Source organism: Lissotriton vulgaris, chromosome 5, assembly GCF_964263255.1.
Source record: "Lissotriton vulgaris chromosome 5, aLisVul1.2, whole genome shotgun sequence".
NCBI lineage: Eukaryota > Metazoa > Chordata > Amphibia > Caudata > Salamandridae > Lissotriton > Lissotriton vulgaris.
In genome coordinates, this window is record NC_141693.1 from 1,395,721,055 (window position 1) to 1,395,739,053 (window position 17,999).

At 52.3% G+C, this 17,999-nt stretch overlaps 1 protein-coding gene across 1 annotated transcript in view; it reads right to left on the reverse strand.

The window, feature by feature from the left end:
- The window catches only part of MOV10 (Mov10 RNA helicase), a 360,143-nt gene that overhangs the window by 133,100 nt on the left and 209,044 nt on the right, over window positions 1–17,999 (reverse strand). The window contains exon 11 of the mRNA XM_086923342.1: window positions 16,396–16,557. Coding sequence (XP_086779468.1) covers window positions 16,396–16,557 — 162 coding nt within the window. The remainder of the gene's footprint in view (window positions 1–16,395; window positions 16,558–17,999) is intronic.

A 17,999-nucleotide genomic window follows, 5' to 3' on the forward strand; every position in this document is an offset into this window, starting at 1 on the left:
TGCGTGAGTCCAGGGTGAGCGATGTGACTGCAGGTTGAGCAGTGTGCCTGTGTGAGTCCAGGGTGAGTGATGGCTGTGTGAGTCCAGGGTGAGCGATGTGCCTGCGTGAGTCCAGGGTGAGCGATGTGCCTGCGTGAGTCCAGGGTGAGCGATGTGCCTGCGTGAGTCCAGGGTGAGCGATGTGCCTGCGTGAGTCCAGGGTGAGCGATGTGCCTGCAGGTTGAGCAGTGTGCCTGTGTGAGTCCAGGGTGAGTGATGGCTGTGTGAGTCCAGGGTGAGCGATGTGCCTGTGTGAGTCCAGGGTGAGCGATGTGCCTGTGTGAGTCCAGGGTGAGCGATGTGCCTGTGTGAGTCCAGGGTGAGCGATGTGCCTGTGTGAGTCCAGGGTGAGCGATGTGCCCGTGTGAGTCCAGGGTGAGCAATGTGCCTGCCCGAGTCCAGGGTGAGCGATGTGCCTGCCCGAGTCCAGGGTGAGCGATGTGCCTGTGTGAGTCCAGGGTGAGCAATGTGCCTGCCCGAGTCCAGGGTGAGCGATGTGCCTGCCCGAGTCCAGGGTGAGCAATGCGCCTGCCCGAGTCCAGGGTGAGCAATGCGCCTGCCCGAGTCCAGGGTGAGCGATGTGCCTGCCCGAGTCCAGGGTGAGCAATGCGCCTGCCCGAGTCCAGGGTGAGCAATGCGCCTGCCCGAGTCCAGGGTGAGCGATGTGCCTGCCCGAGTCCAGGGTGAGCGATGTGCCTGTGTGAGTCCAGGGTGAGCGATGTGCCTGCCCGAGTCCAGGGTGAGCGATGTGCCTGCGTGAGTCCAGGGTGAGCGATGTGCCTGCGTGAGTCCAGGGTGAGCGATGTGCCTGCGTGAGTCCAGGGTGAGCGATGTGCCTGTGTGAGTCCAGGGTGAGCAATGTGCCTGCCCGAGTCCAGGGTGAGCGATGTGCCTGCCCGAGTCCAGGGTGAGCAATGCGCCTGCCCGAGTCCAGGGTGAGCAATGCGCCTGCCCGAGTCCAGGGTGAGCGATGTGCCTGCCCGAGTCCAGGGTGAGCAATGCGCCTGCCCGAGTCCAGGGTGAGCGATGTGCCTGCCCGAGTCCAGGGTGAGCGATGTGCCTGTGTGAGTCCAGGGTGAGCGATGTGCCTGCCCGAGTCCAGGGTGAGCGATGTGCCTGCGTGAGTCCAGGGTGAGCGATGTGCCTGCGTGAGTCCAGGGTGAGCGATGTGCCTGCGTGAGTCCAGGGTGAGCGATGTGCCTGCGTGAGTCCAGGGTGAGCGATGTGCCTGCGTGAGTCCAGGGTGAGCGATGTGCCTGCGTGAGTCCAGGGTGAGCGATGTGCCTGCGTGAGTCCAGGGTGAGCGATGTGACTGCAGGTTGAGCAGTGTGCCTGTGTGAGTCCAGGGTGAGTGATGGCTGTGTGAGTCCAGGGTGAGCGATGTGCCTGTGTGAGTCCAGGGTGAGCGATGTGCCTGTGTGAGTCCAGGGTGAGCGATGTGCCTGCCCGAGTCCAGGGTGAGCGATGTGCCTGCCCGAGTCCAGGGTGAGCGATGTGCCTGTGTGAGTCCAGGGTGAGCAATGTGCCTGCCCGAGTCCAGGGTGAGCGATGTGCCTGCCCGAGTCCAGGGTGAGCAATGCGCCTGCCCGAGTCCAGGGTGAGCAATGCGCCTGCCCGAGTCCAGGGTGAGCGATGTGCCTGCCCGAGTCCAGGGTGAGCAATGCGCCTGCCCGAGTCCAGGGTGAGCGATGTGCCTGCCCGAGTCCAGGGTGAGCGATGTGCCTGTGTGAGTCCAGGGTGAGCGATGTGCCTGCCCGAGTCCAGGGTGAGCGATGTGCCTGCGTGAGTCCAGGGTGAGCGATGTGCCTGCGTGAGTCCAGGGTGAGCGATGTGCCTGCGTGAGTCCAGGGTGAGCGATGTGCCTGTGTGAGTCCAGGGTGAGCAATGTGCCTGCCCGAGTCCAGGGTGAGCGATGTGCCTGCCCGAGTCCAGGGTGAGCAATGCGCCTGCCCGAGTCCAGGGTGAGCAATGCGCCTGCCCGAGTCCAGGGTGAGCGATGTGCCTGCCCGAGTCCAGGGTGAGCAATGCGCCTGCCCGAGTCCAGGGTGAGCGATGTGCCTGCCCGAGTCCAGGGTGAGCGATGTGCCTGCCCGAGTCCAGGGTGAGCGATGTGCCTGCCCGAGTCCAGGGTGAGCGATGTGCCTGCGTGAGTCCAGGGTGAGCGATGTGCCTGCGTGAGTCCAGGGTGAGCGATGTGCCTGCGTGAGTCCAGGGTGAGCGATGTGCCTGCGTGAGTCCAGGGTGAGCGATGTGACTGCAGGTTGAGCAGTGTGCCTGTGTGAGTCCAGGGTGAGTGATGGCTGTGTGAGTCCAGGGTGAGCGATGTGCCTGTGTGAGTCCAGGGTGAGCGATGTGCCTGTGTGAGTCCAGGGTGAGCGATGTGCCTGTGTGAGTCCAGGGTGAGCGATGTGCCTGTGTGAGTCCAGGGTGAGCAATGTGCCTGTGTGAGTCCAGGGTGAGCAATGTGCCTGCCCGAGTCCAGGGTGAGCGATGTGCCTGCCCGAGTCCAGGGTGAGCGATGTGCCTGTGTGAGTCCAGGGTGAGCAATGTGCCTGCCCGAGTCCAGGGTGAGCAATGTGCCTGCCCGAGTCCAGGGTGAGCAATGCGCCTGCCCGAGTCCAGGGTGAGCAATGCGCCTGCCCGAGTCCAGGGTGAGCAATGCGCCTGCCCGAGTCCAGGGTGAGCAATGCGCCTGCCCGAGTCCAGGGTGAGCGATGTGCCTGCCCGAGTCCAGGGTGAGCAATGCGCCTGCCCGAGTCCAGGGTGAGCGATGTGCCTGCCCGAGTCCAGGGTGAGCGATGTGCCTGTGTGAGTCCAGGGTGAGCGATGTGCCTGCCCGAGTCCAGGGTGAGCGATGTGCCTGCCCGAGTCCAGGGTGAGCAATGCGCCTGCCCGAGTCCAGGGTGAGCAATGCGCCTGCCCGAGTCCAGGGTGAGCGATGTGCCTGTGTGAGTCCAGGGTGAGCGATGTGCCTGTGTGAGTCCAGGGTGAGCGATGTGCCTGTGTGAGTCCAGGGTGAGCGATGTGCCTGTGTGAGTCCAGGGTGAGCGATGTGCCTGTGTGAGTCCAGGGTGAGCGATGTGCCTGTGTGAGTCCAGGGTGAGCGATGTGCCTGTGTGAGTCCAGGGTGAGCGATGCCTATGTGACTGCAGGGTGAGCAGTGTGCTTGTGTGAGTCCATGGTGAGTGATGTGGATGGGTGAATGCAAGCTTAGTGATGTGTCAGGGAAGGGTGAGTAATGGGTCTATGAGTGCAGGGTGACTGTGCCTTTGTGAATGCAGGGAGAGAGATGTATCTGTGCAAGTGCAAAGAGATTTGTCTGGCTACTCCCAGAGATGTATTCGCCAAGCCACCTCTTTCTCAAATGTGCTTGAGAATGCACCATTTGCCCACTCTTTTTTTCAAAATGTTCTTGTGGGAGAACCCCCCGAACTTCCCATAGGAAGTTCGGCCTAGCTCGCTCCGCTCGCTACAATGCAGTATGTACGCCCTACCACTTTCAAATGTCACTAGCCGCCCCTGGGCAAAGTGTGCAGTCCCAAGGCCAGCAAAAACAGGAGTGGAAGGCAAAAACAGGAGGAAAACCACACCAAGGAAAGTCTGGTCCAACATGGGGTTATGTGCAGGAAAGTTGGATGGAGGCAGTTTATGCTTGTATGTTAAAATCAAATGTAACGTTCAAAGATGGCTTGTCAAGACCAAGTACTTCTTCCATTTCGCCAACCACATACATACATTTCCAGGAAGTCAGTCAATTAAATAAATCATTTTCAAAACACATTTTAGGGCAATGAAGATCCCATGTACATGCATAAGGAAAAATACAGAGCTCTAACGTGGCTACAAAGTCGACTGGGGAACTTTAAAAGGAATATGTTACTTACCAGTATGCATCTGTTCTTGGCATGTAGGGCTGCTGACATTCATATCTGTGCATAGATCGCCGCCTAGTGTTGGGTCCGTATGATTGCACATTGTTGTCCTGGAAGAGTCTTCGAAGTATCACGAGATAGGTGATTCCTCCCCCGGACTACAGTGCGCATGGGCATCCTCAGATTGTTTTTCGCCATTGTGGCAGAGATGGAGTATGATACACTAAGTGATGTCCATGCTAGAGATAAATTCCGAGTGCTACAGCTGTGACAGGCACCGGGGAGGAGGGCAGGCGATATGAATGTCAGCAGCCCTACATGCCAAGAACAGATGCATACTGGTAAGTAGCATATTCCGTTCGAGGCATGTGGGCTGCTGAATTCATATCTGTGCATAGAATGTATAGCAGTGTCCCTCTTAGCGGTGGCTACCTGTGCCAGCTGTAGCAGTCTGAAATAGAGTTGCTGTTTGGAGTGTACATCTACACAGTAGTGTTTGGTAAATGCATGTATTGTTGTCCATGTGGCTGCTCTACATAGGTCTTCTAGAGGAATGTTCCCTAGGAAAGCCATGGATGCCACTAACTTGCGTGTTGATTGCGCTAGTGGGGGAACTGTTAACGTGCGTTTATCTGTATGCACTTAGCAATCCATCTGGCTATACCTGATTTGGAAATGGGGTTGCCTTTGTGCTGTGGTGAAAAGGCAACAAACAGTTGGTTAGTTGTCCTGGTCTGGGAAAGATATGGCTGTTGTAGTTCGGACTGGACTGTTCCCATGGGGCACAGGGTCAGAGCTGATTTGCATAAAGCCATTATCTGACCCAGGGTGGTGTGGAGTGCAAAATACGATGGATTTAGGCCCAGATCCTTGTACTGGGGTGAATGTAAGACATTGGTCTACATTCTGTCCATCAAATTATTTTTTGTAATTTTCTCCCTGAGTGTACTGGGGTAGCTCAGACGTGGGTCCCAGAGCCTCCACACCACTGGAGTCAAGCTAGCCGGGCTGATGAGGTGTTACCTCGAAACCGGTCCGGTCCTCGGATGCTTGATTCCGGTCTGGGAAAGATATGGCTGTTGTAGTTCGGACTGGACTGTTCCCATGGGGCACAGGGTCAGAGCTGATTTGCATAAAGCCATTATCTGACCCAGGGTGGTGTGGAGTGCAAAAAACGATGGATTTAGGCCCAGATCCTTGTACTGGGGTGAATGTAAGACATTGATCTACATTCTGTCCATCAAATTGTTTTTTGTAATTTTCTGTCTATATAGTACAGCAGAGCTCTCTTAACGTCTAGTGTATGTAGAGCGCTTTCTGCCACTGAATCTGGATTTGGGAAGAACACTGGCAGTTCTATTGTTTGGTTGATGTGAAACTGAGTTACTACCTTGGCATACATTTAGGGTTAGTAGGTAGCACTACCCTATTCGCGTGAATTTGGATGAATGGCTCTTGAATAGTTAGGGCTTGCAGTTCACTAACTCTTCTAAGTGATGTAATCGCCACTAAAAAAGCCACTTTCCACGTTAAAAATTGTATTTCGCACGAGTGTAGAGGTTCAAAAGGTGGTCCCATTAGTCTGGTTAGAACCACGTTTAGGTTCCAGACAGGTGAAGGTGGGTGTCGCGGAGGAATCACTCGTTTGAGTCCCTCCATGAAAGCCTTAATAGCAGGCACTCTGAAGAGTGAAAGGTGTTGCCTGTTCTGAAGATAAGCTGCCACCGCAGCTAAATGTATACGTATGGAACTGTAGGCAAGATTGCATCTGTGTAAATGTAACAGATAACATAGGATGTTTTGAGTTGATGCATCTAGTGGATTTATGTCATTGTTACAGTAAATGAGAAATCGTTTCCACTTTGCCGCATAGCATGCTCTGGTAGTAGGTCTTCTAGCCTCCTTGATAATATTTATACAGTCAGGAGGCAAGTTTAGGTAACCAAACTCGATGACTTCAGGAGCCAGATCACAAGGTTCAACTGTTGCGGATATGGGTGCTGAATGTCTCCATGGCTCTGTGTTAAAAGACTGGGTGTTGGGGCGTGGCCATGATGGCGACAGATTAAGACGTGCCTGCGAGCTCCTCCGGCACCCGAGCCCTTCATCACCTTGTGTAGCTGAACTGGGGCGATCCTTGCTCCGGAATCGACTCTCTTGGGGTCGCTGAGGTGGCCTGAATGCTTTTGAGCCTTTTCCCGACGAGCTACGACCAAGAACGGCGGACTTAGCCGAGGTGTCGAGGCGATTACGCACGTGCGCTGGTGCGGCCTACACTGCATCGCCTGGAGAGCATCGGCTCATAGCCCGGGGGACCCTGGGTCACAGCGAGTTGCGGTGAGGAACGATCGCACTGCAGGACCCCCTGACTGGGGCCATCACGAACTTAATCTCCACCCCTGTGGTTCATCTTGGCTGTCGTCGCCCGGACGGAGGTGGCGAGGAGGCGCCAACCTGTCTGGCGGCTGCTGGACAGCGCAGAGGAACGGGAGGAGAAGAGGTGCTGATCCGTCCCTCCCCTTATAACCCGGGGGCAACCCAGCGGACATTGAGTGTGCACGGCAATTGCTATCTTCTGATTGCCCCGGCCTCCCAGTGACGGCGGAGCGGAGACCTCGGGGGGTGCGAGGGAGCGCGGCCTGATATCCCGGGACGCTCCTAGTGATCGCGGAGTGCGCAGGGGCTAGCAGAGGCTCCTCATCATGACGACGAGAAACCGCATGAACAGGACTGGGAAGGACGGCCCTGGGAAGGGTCCATCCGGATCGCCCCCCGGCTCCAGCAAGTCCCCTGCAAAGGACGTCGAAGATGGCCCAGTCACGAAGGCCTTCCTGATTGAACTTTTTGCGTCCATCAGGGACGACATCACGGAGCTGAAGTCGCAGCTGGCCTCCGATCTGCGCGAGGTCCGCAGAGATGTGGATGTATCGGAGAACGGGTGGCGACCCTGGAGGAGCACGATCTAGGCCTCACTGGTGACGTCCACCAGTTACAGCAGGACATGCTCAGGCTTCGAGAGCAAAATTTAGACCTTCAGACCCACTGCGAAGATTTGGAAAACCGGTCCCCCCGCAATAACATTCGAATCCGAGTTGTACCCTGGGAAGGGGAAGGTGAAAACTTGCGGAAATACGTGGAGGCACTGTTCCTGCAGGTTCTGGCAGAGGCGGACCTCTCGGAGATCCGCATGGACAGAGTGCATCGAGTTGGGCTGCCACGTGGCGCGCGCTCGCCACCGCCGGACATTTTAGTCTGTGTCCACGACTTTCAATTAAAAGAAGATCCTACGAAAAGCCAGGGATACCAACAACCTACAATTTCGGGGACACAGCTCCCAGCTCTTTCAAGACTTAGCGGCCTCCACATTGCAGAAGCGGCGGGACTTCCGCCCGGTCACGGCTTTCCTGTGGGACTACGGGGTGTCCTACTCCTGGGGCCACCCCTTTCGGCTCATCTTTAGGTGGCAGAACAGGCTGGTGCAGGTGAGATCTCTGGCGGCTGCCAGGGAACTTCTGGGCATGGAGGAGGGGGCCGCGTCGGCTGGTGCCAGCGCCTCCCCAAGAAGACAACGCCGTTCCCGCTCCCCGGCTTGGCAGAGAGTGGGCCAGTATGGTATGGCGGAGGGCCGACTCCTTCGGCGAGCCAAAGTGAGAGGGGAGAGGTTCTGGCTTTGGTGGCCTTGGTGACTGATTCGGGCCGGATGGACAGCTCTTCGGCAGCCTAGGCTCCCCAAACAGCGGCCCGTGGGGCCGGGGAGGCTCTACCACCTCAGGTATTTTGAGGGACTGTGCTCCATTGGAGGGTTACCCCGACCCTGAACTCGAGGGGGGCATTACCCGGGTCTTCTACCCCCGACCCTTATGGTCATGTCCAGCTTTCTTTGTTCTCTTTCTGGTTCTGGAATTGTTTTCTCTGTATGTTGCTTTTGGGCTCCTTTGGACTGGGGGAGGATTGCTTTGGAACGGGCTCAGTGGTGGTAGCAGTGGTCCTGGTATGATTGCAGGTGTGGTCGGTTTGTTTATGGCACTTCGGGGGGCACTATGTGGAGCGGGGTGGGGGAGGGTAACGTCTAAATGATGCCTGTTACGATAGGTTCATGGAATGTTAAAGGCCTTAATTCCCCTCAAAAGCGTCAGAAGGTGTGGAAATACATTATAGATCATCATCTGGATGTGGTGGGACTGCAAGAAACTCATTTGGCCTGTAGGGACGAAACCAGGCTTAAGAATAGGCAATACCCACTAATTTACAAATCCTCAGCCACTACTAAGCACCGGGGGGTGGCACTCCTGTTCCGCTCTACACTTCAATTTCAACCCATGGGGGTGCGAAGCGACGTAGATGGCTGATGGTGAAGGGGATGCTCCTTGGCAAGCTCTGCACGTGGGTGCTTCTCTATGCGCCGAACACGGGCCAAAATGGGTTCCTTGAGGCTTTCATGAGGGAGGTGGGGGATTTCGGGGAGGGTGCATTGATAGTAATGGGGGATTTCAATTTAGTTTGGGACAAAGGCCTTGATTGCTCGCACCAACAGAGGACAGAGGCAGGCCTCTTCTCCCCTGAGTTGCGTGATGCTATAGACAGTCTGGGTCTCATTGATAGCTGGCGCTCCCTCCACCCCCACGCTAGGCACTACACGTTCTTTTCCCATGTTCACCACACGTATTCGCGTCTTGACCACATCTTTCTGAATCAGTCGTTACAGGGGGACTTGCGGGAAAGTAGGATATTTCCGCTCTCTGTATCAGATCATAGTCTTTTGGCAGTATGCCTGACTTGGGCCCCGGGTACGTCCCCCCACCGCAAATGGTATTTCCCTATCTCCCTTACACGTGATCAGGAGTCGTGCAAGAAACTCAGGGCGGCCATTGGTGAATTCTTTGAGTTTAACAAAGAAGGGGACACCTCGGTTTTCACCCAATGGGACGCCTTTAAGGCGACGACACGGGGCACGTGCATCGCGTTGAACTCCGCCCTGAACAAACTTAGGCGCGAGGAAAGGGAGGCGTTGGAGGCGGAGCTGGCGACACTTGAAACTGCGCACAAGCAGAATCCTTCTCGAAGGACGCTCCGTCCACTTGCAGCAGTGCGGGGTAAACTCAGGGCCCACTATAATAATCGGGCGGAGTATACCCTCCTGCGCTTACAGCGTCTTTCTTACACACAAGGCAACAAAGTGGGGAAACAGCTGGCTCGACAGCTTCGCGATAAGCGTGAGAGGGAATATGTAGGCGACATCCAGGCGCCCTCGGGCGCCTTGGAGCATAAAGACGCGGCCAAGGCGGAGCTTTTCGGCAAATTCTATGCCGCCCTGTACTCGGCGGATAACCTGGAGCCGGAAAAATCAGTTGGAATACCTGGGGGCTCATCCACTTCCGCAGGTTTCCAAGGAATGGAACGACCTTCTGGAAGCCCCCTTTACTAGGGAGGAGGTGTTGACCGCAATCAAGTCCCTTAAACCGCTTAAGGCGCCTGGCCCAGACGGCTTCACAGCACTCTTCTATCAGACCTTTGCCTCTGAACTGGGGGACTTTCTGGTGACACTTTTTAATGGCATGAGGGAGGTGGGCCAGACTACGGGCACTATGGCAGAAGCGATGATTACGATTATCCCCAAAGCCGGGAAGGACCCCTCGAAGTGTGAGTCATACCGGCCCATAGCTCTACTGAATGTAGATGCTAAATTATACTCCTCTATCTTGGCTGCACGGCTCCAGGACCTTATGCCTGCTCTTATCCATCCCGACCAATCGGGATTCATAAAAGGTCGCCAGACCCATGATAACACCAGGAGGCTGATTCATCTGATCGAGAAGACTAATCGCTTCAAGATCCCGGCGGTCTTGGTGGGCCTTGACGCTGAAAAGGCGTTCGATTGGGTGGACTGGAACTTTCTCTTTGGTACGCTGGAGGCCTTTGGTTTTTCCCCCAAATTCATAGATATGCTTCGGGCCAACTACCATAGTCCTCGATCGAGGGTCATGGTTAATGGCCATGTTTCACCCTTCCTTGCACACTCCTGGGGTACGCGGCTGGGCTGTCCCCTATCCCCCCTACTCTTTGCGCTCAGCATTGAACCTCTAGCCCTTAGGGTGCGGGAGGACCCGGACATTGTTGGTCTCCCCTTTTCGGGAGAGCAACATAAAATTTCCCTTTTTGCTGATGACATTCTATTGTCACTAGCGGACCCAGGAAGCTCCCTTCCACGGGTGCAGGAAGTACTCTCTCAGTTTGAAGCAGTGGCGGGTTTCCGGGTTAACCCCGGCAAGTCATACATCCTTAACCTCACGCTACCATCTGCTGAGGTGGATCGCATCCGGCCGCTCACGCCCCTGTCGTGGGCCAGCTCCTCTATACAGTACCTTGGGGTCCGGCTGACCTCATCTGTTACCACCTTGTATGCGGCCAACTTTCCACCCCTCCTGGCCCAGATACAGACCGAGCTTAATCGGTGGAAGCCCATGTTCATTTCTTGGCTGGGCCGCGTCCATGCTGTCAAAATGACGATGCTCCCCAAGCTCCTGTACCTGTTTCAAGCACTCCCTATTGCTTTCGACGGGGGCTTTTTCAGGCGTGTTAAGACCATGAACCTGCGCTATATTTGGCAAGGGGGCCGCGCTAGACTTTCCTTTCTCATGCTGCGACGGCCTTTGAAGAAGGGTGGGGTCGGCCTCCCAGAAATTAACCTCTATTATAAGGCGGCGCAACTCCGAGTGCTGGTCGAGTGGACCCAGATGGAATCGGAGAAGCACTGGTTGCATATGGACAGGAGTGTGGCGGGGAGATCGATATGGGACCTGGTCTGGAAGGTGAAGGGGGATCGCCCTCGTAACGCCTATATTAGCACCCCTACGAGTACCACCCTGAGGGACTGGGACTCGGTTTCTGGCGATGAGGTGGACCTCCTTCCCGTCCCCCTTCACCCCTATCCATTTTAACCCGGCCCTTCCACCGGCTCTCGTGGAGGGCCCCTTTGACGGGTGGAGAAAGGGGGGTTGCCACGCGCTCACACACTTGTTTCATGGTTATGAGCCGCTCACCTTCCATAATTGCATGCGTGACTATGCGGTGTTACCGTCCGAGCGTTACCGGCACGCCCAAATGCTACACTGGGCATTGTCACCGGAGGTGCGAGATGCAGCGACAAGGCCTCCCACAGACTTCGAATCCTTCATCACCCGCGCAACGTCCATGAGGGGGGTGATCTCATTCCTCTATGGCCTTCTACTTACCACGGCTATCTCGCCTCGCCCTAGATACATGAGTTTGAGGGAAGAGCACCTGGGACGAAATTAGACAAATTAGACTGATCGAATGAGCCCCTGGCTTGGATGGCTTCTGACTGGTGCCACTGTGAACCGAAGCCCTTCTAAGGACTTCCTGTTGGGGACAATGTTGTTGGCTGGCGAACTTTGAGAGTCATCCTGGCTAGGGTGGCCGCGTTGTACAATCTTTAGCAATATTACCGCTCCTTGGCCAAGCAGAGTGAGCTCCTGCGAGGGCTCTTGGTGCACTTTTAGTGTTTCTATCTTTCTCTTACTTCCTTTCCTCTTCCTTCTTGTACTTTCAATATAAAATATCAATTGTAAAAATATCTTTAACAAAAAAGACTGGGTGTTAGTCGCAGCCTTTGATGAGGCACTACGGAAAGTTCTAGGAACGTGGTGTACCATGGTTGCCTCTCCCATGTTGGAGCAACTAGGATAAGTGTCATTGAGTGTTGTCGCAGTTTGCGTGCCACTAGTGGTATGAGCAGGGCTGGGGGAAAAGCGTATGCAAACCTGCCTGACCAGTTCATCCATATCGTATTGCCCTGAGACTGCGGATGTGGAAACCTGGCGGTGAAGCTTTTGCATTTTGCGTTTTCCCTGATGGCGAACAGGTCTATATCTGGGAGACCCCACTGCTGGAAGCACGGTTGCAGCACTGAGGGATGTATCTCCCACTCGTGCATCTGGTGGCTGTGTCTGCTGAGCAGATCCGCCATCTGATTGTCCCTGCCTAGGAGGTGTTCCGCCATGAGGAATATGTTTCTCTGAATGGCCCACTTCCACATGCTTTACGCTAGATGTGACATCTGCAGAGTGTGTCCCTCCCTGCTTTCGTATGTAGTGCATGGCAGTCATGTTGTCCGTCCGGATCAACACGACTTTGTTGCACAAATGTACTTTGAACTCCTTCATTGCCATTAAGATTGCCATCAGTTCCAGCAGGTTAATGTGCATCTTCTTTTGCTGTGTTGTCCATAGTCCCTGCACTGTGTAATGGAGGACATGCGCTCCCCATCCCAGGAGAGATGCGTCCGTCGTAAGCACTATTTGTGGAACAGGCTCTTGGAACAGTCGTCCCTTGCAAAGGTTTTGTGGGTTCCACCAATGCAGAGAGCTGTATGCACGACCGGTCACCAACACTAGGTCTTTCAATTGTCCTTGAGCCTAGTTCCACTGCCGTGCTAAGCACTCCTGAAGCGGACGCATGTGTAGTCTTGCATGAGGGACTATGAAGATGCAGGAGGCCATCATGCCTATCAACTGCATAAACACCCGTGCTGGGAGCCAGTGTTGAGGTCTGAATTTTTGAATCAGTAATTGAATGCTGTTGATTCTTGCTGAATTTGGCTGTGCCTTTGCTGCCAGAGTGTCTATTGTCGCTCCCAGGTACTGTTGTACGTGGGCGGGTTGAAGATGAGACTTTGGGTAGTTTAATGAGAATAAGAGGCTGTGTAGGATGTGAATAGTGCGGGACATGTGGCTGGCACATTGCTGGGCTGACTTTGCTTGGATAAGCCAGTCGTATACATATGGGTAGACGTGAATATGCTGTCTCCGTAGGTGTGCAGCTACTGTCTCCAGGCACTTGGTAAACACCCTGGGTGCTGTTGTCACCCCGAAAGGCAGGACCTTGAACTGGTAGTGCTGATTTTGTAGGGTAAACCTGAGATATTTCCTGTGTGCCGGATGTATTGGTATGTGGAAATATGCGTCCTTTAGGTCTAGTGTTGCGAGGAAATCTCCCTGACTGAGTAATGGTAGAACCTGCTGTAATGTGAGCATGTGAAAATGTTCTGACAAGATTTATTGGTTTAGGGGCCTGAGGTCCAGTATCGGCCTGAGAGATCCGTCTTTTTTGGGAATTAAGAAGTACAGCAAGTATACCCCTGTACCCTGTTCTATAGGTACGAGTTCTATGGCCCCTTTTTGCAGCATGCTGATGACCTCTTGCTGCAATAAGAGCATGTGCTCTGCGGACATAGGACGGTGTCTTGGGGGTATGTTGGGTGGGGTGGAGGTTAGCTCTAGCCTTTGTTGCTGTTGCCACGGTATCCACCTCTATTGTTTTTATTGTAGGTGGTTTGCGTGCTCCCTTTATTGTATGGAGTCTGCTGAGATGCCTGGCCTCGTGTAGCTCCTCTGTTACCGGAGCGACGAAAGGAGCCTCCTCTGAATTATTGGGACTGCAAGGCACCCATAGATTTGGCTGTTTCGTGTCCTTTTTAATCTTTTCTAAGATTGTGTCCACATCAGGACCAAATAAATAATTAGGGTTCACGGGTTGATTTAATAATGTGGTTTGAATCTCAGGTTTGAACCTAGAGATGCGTAACCACGCATGTCTCCTAAGCATGACCCTTGTATTGATGGTCCTGGCTGCGGTGTCTGCTGCGTCTAACACACATTTGATGGATGCGTTGGATATGAGTTTTCCCTCTTGTATCAGTGTTTCTGCTCCCTCCTTGTAGACATCAGGCAAGTGTTGTAGCAGTTGCTCTAGTGTGTCATAATGAGCCCTATCGTATCTGGCTAATAGGGCTTGTGTATTAGAAATCCTCCCTATATTAACACTTGAGCAGCCACCCTTTTTCCAGAAGCTTCTAATATCTTAGACTCCTTGTTTGGAGGAGGAGCATCACCAGTGGTTTGTGAGTTGGCACGCTTACGAGCATTTGATACCACCAAAGAGTCTAATGGCAGCTGTCCCTTAATATATGTAGGGTCCACAGGTGCTGGTCTGTATTTTTTTTTGATTCTGGGGTTGGCAACCCTTGCTCTTGTGGTTTCCTTGAAAATATCTCCTGCGTGTTTAAGGACACCTTTCAACATTGGCAATGTCTTGACTGATTTCTCGGAAGTGGAGAAAGTGTCAAACAGGAAGTCCTCTTCAATTGGGTCAGCATGCATTTCTACATTATGATTGTGTGCTGCCCTTTCAATTAATGCGTTAAATGCAGCTGTATCCTCTGTGGGTGAAGTCTTGACAGGATAAGAAGGAGTGTCAGGAATAGTTTGTGACTCCAACTGGTCAACAGGGTCTGCCCAGGCTTGGGTCTGGTCATCCTGATCCGTGTCCACAGGGTAACTAAATTGTTCATTGTAGTCATACTCCATATCCTTATTAGTGCGTGTGGGTGAGTATGCAGAAGTGTCCTGGCCATGGTACCTTACAGTCTCAAAAAGGACAGGTGATGTGAAAGAATCCCTTTTCTTTTTGAGTGGAATTTTATATGATTCAAGAGGATTTTCTGACCTGATCTTCCTCTGATAAATAGTAAGCCTGCCATAGTCGGCGTCGATATGTAGCTTTGACTGCTCATCATAGGAGGGCTCTTGGTACATAATGTCGTCTTCTAAAGAATGACTCGTTTTCCCCATGGACACCTTCTTGGACGTTTCGATCCCAGGATTCGGATCGAACGCTTTAGGCCGTGCAGTCGGGGGCAGCCCGTATTTTATCGGTGGCATATGCTTTGTAGACAGACTGACCTTCTTCGTGGCCGGCGTCGTTACTGGTCCGACCGATTTTGTCTTTTCGCCAATATGTTTTTGGCCTTGCGTCGACATAGGCGCCTGTTGCGTTGGAGGCGCGCTCTTCTGCCTCGACTCGACGTGCTCCTTCGAGCCGCTCTTGGACTTTGGCTCTCGGCTCGAGGCCTATGACGAGCGGTGGCCTGTCGACTCGTTGCTTCGGATCGAGAACCTTCCGAGACTCAAGTCCTCTATTTGTGTCGCTGTCCGTAGACGTTGACCTTGTCGGTTCGACGTGCTTGACTTTAATGATGGACTTTAGCACACCGATCTTCGGTTCGACACCCTTTGTTTGTGACCCCGCAGGGTCGTCGACACCTTTCTATTTTGTTGAATCCGACGGATTCGAACCCTTCGATCCGAAGACTGTCTACAGCAGTTTTCGTTTGTTTTCAACTCCATGGCTTTCGGTTTCGATTTAAGCAGTGACTGGTAATGTTCAACCGATGGCTCGTGTGATATATTCTTAGCCGGGCCGGGACGCGGGGCTATAGAATGTTCAACATGATCTTGGCTGAGGCCTTCCGGCGATGCCTTGACCTGAGCCCTTGGAAATCTTTCAGTGTCTGTTTCCGGCCCCGTACTCACAATTGGGCCTGGTTCATCGCTCGAGTCGTCATCGACGGCTCCGATGGCTGATGAGTCGTCCCTTACCTAGACGACGTTTTCATCCTCAACGTTTTTTTCATCGTCTTCATAATAGTTGGAATCATGCTCCGAACGGGGATCCGACTGCTGTTCTGGATCCTCAGTCTCGACGACCTCTTCCTCTTCTTCACCGAAGATATTCACCGGGTCGGGCGCTGGTTTCGTCATCGTTTGCCTCGCCGCGCATCGAAGTGTCTTCTTCGACCTGAACTGAGCACAAGCTAGACAGTTGGCCTCATTGTGCTCCGTAGATAGGCACTTGTTGCACACCGGGTGTACATTGATGTGTGGGTACTTTGAATTGCAAAGGGGGCATCGTCTGAACGGGCTCCGTTCCATTGATGATCGGGCCTTTGGAGTCGAAAAGGCCAGGCGGCTCTCTTAGACGTCCTGCTGGAAAAGAACTGGAACAAAGTACTCGGCACCGATCGAAATAACAATACAGACGACCCCGAAGGCCTTTAGAAAAGTTTCTGAACTTGAGTAAGAAAAAGACATCCGAACCCAATGGCGGAAAAAAACAATCTGAGGATGGAGAGGATGCCCATGCGCACTGTAGTCCGGGGGAGGAGCCACCTATCTCATGAAACTTGGAAGACTCTTCCAGGACAACAATCATCCGGACCCAACACTAGGCGGCGATCTATGCACAGATATGAATTCAGCAGCCCACATGCCTCGAACATAAAATTATAAAATAGCATCTCCCTTTGCATCAATTCCCTGACCTCCCTAAATTAAGAGTACCTAGAGAAGAATTCAGTTTGGGATACGGAGAGGCAAAAAATTTACCCATTTCTATCTGAAACAGATTTGCTCACTCAATTCTGTACAGAGGTTCACATACAGGAACTGAGATGAAGTTTCCCACTGACTTCTGTGTATCTTGACGTACTTTTGTAAGGGAGAAAAGTTATTTTAGCACAATTGTCTGCCTCCTGCTGGTTATGGATTTCCGATCTACACAGCTTCAAAGAAAACAATGGAGCACTTTAAGTGTCTTAGAATAAAAAAAACTATTTTCAGTTGCATACCTTAATCACCTCTGGGATAAGGCGGTAGTCTCTGCTGCTCGCATTTATCCTGTACAATTCCCTCTTGTCTCTGTGTTTCAAAAGGCGCTCACACAGCAGGTCAGCTGCACTGTTTGAGGGTGCACATGCAAGGATATGGGATGTAGGAATGCGTTCCAAAACCTGGATAAAAGATCAATGGGACTTAATAGCCAAAACAGAAAAACACAGTAGCCGAGACATTCATAGGATTACATACTCCACACTTCTGAAAATAATACAGACGCATGAATTCACATATTGCAGGACTTGTGTATAGTGCTTCATAATAAATGTGCTAACACTGAGCAGGCCAGGTTGAGACTGAATATCTTAATTGGTTAAGGTTAAGCTGCAGTGGAAGATATCAAGGATATGCCTCTTTGGCATGGTGTGTGGCAGACAAATCCACAGATAATTCTAAACAGTCATAAACATGGGCATTGCCCATTATTTTATTCAGGCAGCTTCCCTAACCGATATGTTCATTTTATTACGGTTGGAGCTTCTCAGTGACCCGACTAGTATACTGAGAAGGATGGTGGAAATACCCAGCACACATGGAATATTTGTTGAAACCATGAAAGCTCCAGAAAAGATTGCTCATGCCAAAATCTCATACAAATCTAGGGGATTTTTAAAGTCTAATTACATTTTACATATAATGTAGAGAATTAAAACACCACCTAAATAAAGCAAATGAAAGAGCACAATATTGAAAGAAAATTAATCATCAATTTCCAGTAATGTGTCTAACCAAATTTGAGATTTCTTAGCACAACAGAGCGCCACTTACTCTAAGGATACTAATTTTAGTTCAGAATTCTAGTACACCATTTTCAAATTTTACATGCTTTTCAAGCTGCACAGAACAAGTCTTGGAAGAAATGTTTTGTAGTAACGAGATAGGGGACTCCTCCCTTGGACAATAGTACGCATGGGCATCGACTCCATCTTCAGATTGTTTTCCGCCATGAAGGGAAATTATGGAGTTTGTAAGAAATAGAATAGATGTTCATGTAAGTGTATCTAATTAAGATAAAACTGAAACAGATACAGGTCCCGGGAAGGCGAGTGGGCGTGTACTGCTATGCAGCTCTACATGCCAAGAACAGATGCATACTGGTAAGTAGCATTTTCCGTTAAAGGCATACGAGCTGTAGATAGTACACTTTTGCATAGACTGTACAGCAGTATCTCCCTTAGCGGTGGTCACCTGCATTTGTTGCAGTAGTTTGAAAAAGTGTCTTAAGAACAACTTGGCCCACAGAAGCTTGTTGCTTGGCCTGCACGTCAACACAATAGTGTTTGGTGAAGGTGTGTGTGTAGTAGACCAAGTTGCTGCCTTACAAATGTCTTTTAGGGGAATGTTCCCTAAGAAGGTCATGGAAGCCCCTAGTTTGCCTGTTGAATGCGCTCTAGGGGTAATCGTTAAAGTGCGTTTTGCTTATTGATAGAATATTTGAATACATTCCACTATCCACCTGGCAATTCCAGCTTTGGAGATGGGGTTGCCTTTATGAGATGGAGAGAAAGCGATCAACAGATACTTAATAGAATATATGCGGTGTGCCCCAGGTGCACAG